General features: G+C 27.0%; 1 protein-coding gene across 1 annotated transcript; it reads right to left on the bottom strand.

Annotated features, from left to right (window-relative positions):
• Window positions 1-5,632: 5,632 nt before the first annotated feature.
• Window positions 5,633-6,751, bottom strand: LOC113558079 (bleomycin hydrolase-like). Its single transcript, XM_026963596.1, has 4 exons — window positions 6,587-6,751; window positions 6,268-6,497; window positions 6,073-6,193; window positions 5,633-5,848 (listed from the first exon to the last, which is right to left on the bottom strand). The coding sequence occupies exons 1-4, from the start codon at window positions 6,749-6,751 to the stop codon at window positions 5,633-5,635; spliced, it is 732 nt and encodes a 243-aa protein (XP_026819397.1).
• Window positions 6,752-6,788: the final 37 nt, after the last annotated feature.

Raw genomic sequence — 6,788 nt, 5'->3', positions numbered from 1 at the left:
TAAAATTAAATAAAATGTTACAAAAAAATGTATAACATTTAGGTATAATAATATTCACTACAACACGACAACGACGACTGTAATCGGTGAGATAAAATTGGATAGGTGCTAATCTTAGTCTGTGGTAATTTCAGAGTTCTGAGTATGTTATCGGCATAATGATAAGACGCGAAAAACTGTGAAATCAGTAAAAATGATCTAAAAATTTCAAAAAATGACTTAAAAGTAATAAACACCAAAAGACGCAAAAAAATTCAAAATAAAAATTAGCTGTTTGGATTCACATGCTAATGAAACACATTTGTGGCCAGGAGAGTATAATCTAAAAAATTCCAAAAAAAAATAAATGCAAAATGCAACTTCCGAGCCCTAGTTATAGGTATATATAGATGGACTCTATCATGGACTTTTTCTGACGGCAAGTTTATAGTACAGTAAAACCTCGATAAAACGGAATCACTTGAGACCATGCAACTTTTCCGTGTTAACAGGATTTCCGTTTTGACGGGATTCAAAAAAATTAAATTTGAAAAAAAGTATCAAAGAAATTTTCCTTATTACGAGGGTTGTTTCCGTTTTATCGAGGTTTTACTGTATATCCAGTAAAGGCGCGAAGCTAAGTAAAAAAAAAAAGCGGAGCGATCACTACCGTAGTACATATTAATATAATATATTCTATAATAATATATATACTATATAATATATTAATATAATATATTCTATAATAATATATATACTATATAATATATTGATATAATATAGGCACACGATGCGGCCGGCCATTTTCCGTCGCCTATTACGCGACAGCTGATGTATGTCGGATACTTACGGACAGGCGAGGACAACACGCGACCGGAACACTAAGTCATTTCTGGAGAAAGTTCTCAAAATAAAAAAGAATATCTATTTAATATTAATGTTAAACATTGTGTATTAAAATGTATAATAAAATAATATACAAAGAACATTTTAACATTTCTCCCGTTCATATACGATATTCGTATAATTTATAATGTTATATATGATTATTTTCGAATTCAAGCAATTTTTAGACTACATAACATGTATTTTTTTATTAATAAGACAGTTTTATTTTTCATTATTTAAAAGTTTCAAATTTCAATTCCTTATTTTTCATTGTTCATTAAATATTATGTATCAAACGACCAAAAATTATGAAACTACTGAGCGCAGAATTACTAAAAAAAATGGTTTTCAACATGATTAAAATAATATAATTTGCGGAATAATATATGGTTATATTATTGGATATTAAAAAAACGTCGGTTTTCTTTTGTAATCTTGCAGCAATCATGGGCAATAAGTTTTTTTTAAGGCTATAAGTTTAAGATGCTTATTAATAAATTAACACTTTTTTGAGTTTATGGACAGTTTTGATAGGTGTGCAAGGTTTATTGGTATAGGTTATTAGTACATTAGTTAATCTTTTACATAATAGGTTTTAATTAAAAAAAAAATATTTTATACCTCTATATGGCCTATATGTCTCTTAGAAATATATAGGTGGCAAACTTTTCTGCCTTCCTTATCCATAAAAATACGTCCCTAAGCCTTGCATTTAGTTTATTATGGATAATCATTTTTTGTCGATTATAAAAAGGGAATAAGTATGGGACATTTTCAAATACTTTTTGCTGTAATTTTTAAATTGATGTAAACAAATCAAAATTGTTGCAAAATCCAGTGGCAGTATGATTATTATTTTTTGGGGAGGGAAGATTAACACATGTTTATAAATTATAAATAATTTTAGTGTACATTTATAATTTAAATTAAATTACAATAAATCATAGGATAGGTTTCCTATAGTGGATGACTATAAACCGATTTCAAATTGAACATGAGACACGGTTAATAAATTGGGCACGAAAAAAGAATCAAAATATGACTACAGCTTTGAAAATCTATTAATACAGAACGGATCATATTATCTAGAGATCGAAGTATTTTTTCCAGAAACCCAGAAAATATAGAAACCTGAAGTTTTTAAAGAATAAAAAAGGACTTCATAAAAATTTTAAAATATGTTATTTACAACTTAAATTGAATAAAAAACATAAAAAATAGACAAAAACACTTAATTATTTTAAATTAAAACAATTTTTAGTAAAAAATTAAGCTGTAATATAATTTACAAACTTTGTAAATTAGGACTATGTAATACAAAGTACGGACTGACTTGAAATTGCTTTACTTATTTCTAAAACTAAAGCCAATCGTTGAATTTTTATTGCACTATTGTTTTAGTTATATATAACACACGAGTTTTTTTTTAACGACTCATGACATGTAACATGTAAAATAAGAATGTATTATATTAATATATTTATTGGTGTTTTTTGTGTGTGCTTAATTAGTAATTTTAAATTGATACTTGTATGCTAAAATATAGGTAATAATAAATTTTTTCTAAAAATTTATTTTAGTACATTTTTATTTTAACCAAAATGTCTTTATTTTTCCGGAAAACCCACTAATTTTTCTAATTTTTTTTTTGTTTTGTTGATCTTTAATATTATTATCATATTTAAAATAAATGTTCCTTAGAGATAGATGGAAAGAATCCGAACTCAACTCAACATATACATTAGGTTATTAGGTATACAACAATGGAATGAATAATGAAATGTAGTGCGTTGTTAAGTATAATACTTAATTTATATTATTTTTATTATATTTTTATTATTTTTTAATTTTTTTATTTAAAGTGTACCATTACACATATGAATAGATAAATAAAACCCATAATATATTGTGATCAAACCTTTTGTGATTTCGATATTTATTATAAGTACCGTGGTCCAAGACCACCCAGATTTTTCATGAAAAAAACTAATATAGGTAACCTACTGTATGTATAATAATATATACACGAAGAATAAGTGATGAATTCCATAATAGCAGTTCTAACCATCCGGGTACATTAATGGTTTACAGTAACATCACCAACGGCTTCGTTACATTTTGTCCGTTGCTCGGAACGCTTATAATTAGGGCTCGGAAGTTGATGCATTTTTTTTTTTTTTTTTGGAACTTTTTAGACGATGCTCTCCTGGCCACAAATGTGTTTCATTAGAATGTAAATCAGAACAACTAATTTTTATTTTGCATTTTTTTTTTTCATTTGTTGGTGTTTATTACTTTTTAAATCATTTTTTGACATTTTTAGGTCATTTTTCAACATTTTTACTGATTTTTCATTTGTTCACTTCTTATCATTATGCCGATAACTTACTTAGAACTTTGAAATTACCACGGACTAAGATTAGTTCCTATCCAATTTTATCTCGCCGATTACAGTCGTCGTTGTTGTGTTGTAGTGAATATTATTATACCTAAATTGTACTTTTTTTTTTTGTAATATCTTATTTAAAAGACACTTTTTGTAATTTTTTTGTCATATTTTGAGTAATTTTTAAGCTTTGATAGATGTATATAGAATTTTATAGTAAAATAGAGAACAATTTAAAAAAAATATATTTTTATTAATTTAAAACAAATATTTGTAAATTTTTTTGTTCATTTTTTAACATTTTTATGTCATATTTACATATTCTTTTTAGGTCATTTTTTAATGTTTTAAGTTCATCAACTTCCGAGCCCTACAGTTATAATACAATATAATACAATATACGAGTAGGTGTGTACAACGTATAAAACTTAACGCGTTCAGCTTTTGAATAACGCAATGTTCGAAGTTTCTTTCATTCTTAAACTCGAATCTCGTGACGTACATATAATATAATAATATATAGGGTGCATGTACCCACGGTGCTGGAATATCCAGTCCTGATAATAAAATCTTAATTAGAATACAATGAGAAAAACAACGACCCGGAGGGGGCGATAATAAAACGTAATTGAGGGTGCTGGTGATTCATTTGATCTGTACTCTTTTTATATTATTATATACGCATGCACATTTGGCCTTATTAACGGTGTCGTTCACGCGGCATCGAGTTTTAGTCGTCCCTAAAGAAAAAAAAAATAGTTTCAATTGGTCTGGTTGACCATTTATTTTAATCATGACTATTTTACACTATATATATATTTATATTGGTATACTTACTGCTTTTGCAGTTATATTGTTTATTTGATGGAGTTTTAATTTGTATTTCGGAGTTATATAAGATGTTACTTCATAAATTATGTTCTCTACCCTCTCTATATTTTACGAAAATTAAAAATGTATTTAATTATTACATTGAATTGAATCACCTACTAAATATTAATAAGCCTACTCTTTATGATGCATAATATTATACTTTTATCACGATAAAATATATTGTACATTGTTCATTATATAATTATTACATTGGTAAAATAATAAAATAATAATAGCTATTTAGTTTGTCTGATAATTTTTCTAAACGACAACCAATTTTTTCATAATAATATGTATTCATCCATTATATTATACAGAAAACAATTCTTATTTTTGCACTATATTACTACCGAAAGAGACTTGAATGATCATGTACAAAAGATAAGAGTAATTTAGATAACTATGTTTAAATATAATATGCCAAAGGCCTATACCTGAAGTTTTATAAAAAAATAAATGATAGTATTGGGTTTGATTTTTTGTTATTGCAGTTCAATAATAAATAATAATATTATAATATTATAATCATAACCAGGGTTCGGATTATATAGCATTTGCTAATTATTATGGGATACAGACAAAAATAGCAGAATGAGTTATATATTTGTTTTATGCACCAGGGACTCCAAATATGAAATTTTAAATTGATTTTTTTGCATATTTGAAGTATTTTAGGTTTTTAGCGCTATTTTTTACTAATTTGCATAATATAACGTTTTATTTTGTATTTTCAAATTTTCAAATTAGGAAAAACATTTAATCATACAGTATAACTCAGGTAAAATAATTTAATATATTAATTAATTAATAAATAATATAATTTATTTTATTTTATTCTTATTTCCAGATAATTTTGAATAGTCGCCATGTCTAATTCAAGTAATTTTAGTAATTAAAAAATGTAAACAAACATTAGTTTTTAATTAAATAATATATTAAATTATTTTACCTGAGTTATACTCTATAACTATTAACTGTACCTATTAACTCATAAATAATCTTTAGTTAATAAATATAATTCTTTTTTAATTATGAACAAAATACATCTTTATTTTTGCTATTTTTCATGTTTTTAAGGCATATTATATCGCTTATTTTAAGATTTTTAGGTCGTAGCACATATTTAATTTATATTTAGTGCTATAAAATCTGAATCCTGATCATAACGATTATAGTGAAAATTTGCATTTAATGAATACATTATATAGATATATTGTTTAGTGATTAATTGACATTCATATATCAAAATTTGTTATTCAAAGTGTCAATAACGAATAAGCACAGTTTTTTGAGAATAATTTATTATTGAATAAATGATAAACGCTTATGGTAGAACAACATTTACGTGTTGTGTAAGAAACAACGCTCATTTGTATTCCATTTAATATGAATATATAATAATTTATTAAGTTTTAACTCAATAAAATAACACAAATACGATATTAACGTTTAATCGAAGTATAAACTGATTAAAATTAGGCTTGTTTAAATAGTGATATTTGTTCACTAATTAACGAGATCCGCGAGCTTATCCCAAACGGGTAATACTATTGGCTCCTGACTAAATACATCCAGAACACATTTTGGCAGTAATTTCTTGTCGACAATAACTTCGAAAACGTATTCTTTAAACCATTCTGTGGTCATCATTAGATACCCTTTCATGTCCGTATTGTGTATACCCCAAGAATTTTCCACGCGCCACCGTGTAACTTCATTGTTCTGAAATAAAGAGTTGTCCATTGTATTATATTTTATAGTGAAGGCAGCTAAGGTATTATAATATTATAATACGCATGATGATGGCGTTTAATATTACAATTTGATATGTCATGGTTTTTGTTTTTTTTTTTTCGTACATAATATACAAAATTTATTTAAAAAAACAAATTGTAAATGTATAGGTATAGGTATGTGTTATGTAGGTTAGCGTAGTATTGGATTACTTCTTCATAGAATCCAGTCAATACCATTGCGTGCGTTGGATATGAATCGTGGGATAAAATTCGTTCACTTTTGGTCATCGGAATTGATGTATCGGTACCGAATATTGACTCTATGTCATGTCTAAATAATATTATAACAGTATAAGTATCTAACACGATTCATATATAACGGAATTCACAGTAGGTACAGCGTACAGTCTTAAGTCTTCAAGCCCAAGTTCGTTCGAAAATCTCTGGTTCACATCACAACTGTACCAAACCGGTTCGCCAAGCCTGGCGATCGATTGTTTGCACGCTTCCAACAACACTTCTATAGGTTGATTGTTGCGCGCGATTTTAGAGCCTTCTATAACGTTCCCGACCAAATCCAACGTGTACAATCGACCGAATTCATTATTGGCTCTTGGGTCAGATATCAAAGAGACCTGTGACGGGAAAAAATAAAAATATTTTGGAAGTTTTGAATTGTATATAGTTATCGATGTAGTTTGTGAAATAAAAACAATATAGACACCTTGTCTTCGAGGTGAAAAATCGGCTCGACCATTGTGTTGTAGAACTCAAGCGGCGTAATATCGGAGTAGAGTAAAGGTTCATTAGCACTTGTGCGATAATACCACTTAAAGGTCTGTTTCGGAATGCCCAAACATACTCCGACAATTCTGAACACAATAGACATATTCTTTTCGATTTGGTCAGAAATATTACTTTTCGTA

The sequence above is a fragment of the Rhopalosiphum maidis genome, chromosome 3, assembly GCF_003676215.2.
Source record: "Rhopalosiphum maidis isolate BTI-1 chromosome 3, ASM367621v3, whole genome shotgun sequence".
Lineage (NCBI taxonomy): Eukaryota > Metazoa > Arthropoda > Insecta > Hemiptera > Aphididae > Rhopalosiphum > Rhopalosiphum maidis.
Note: the sequence above shows the minus strand (reverse complement) of the source record. Positions and strands in the feature narration are given on the sequence as shown.

Excerpts from the sequence above, each read along its gene's own strand:
- LOC113558079 (XM_026963596.1), bottom strand. The coding sequence starts at position 6,751 with ATGTCTATTGTGTTCAGAATTGTCGGAGTATGTTTGGGCATTCCGAAA. Across the intron at positions 6,498-6,586 it reads TTTTTCACCTCGAAGACAAG|GTCTCTTTGATATCTGACCC; the intron begins GTGTCTATATTG and ends TTCCCGTCACAG. Across the intron at positions 5,849-6,072 it reads TGACTGGATTCTATGAAGAA|AACAATGAAGTTACACGGTG; the intron begins GTAATCCAATAC and ends TCTTTATTTCAG.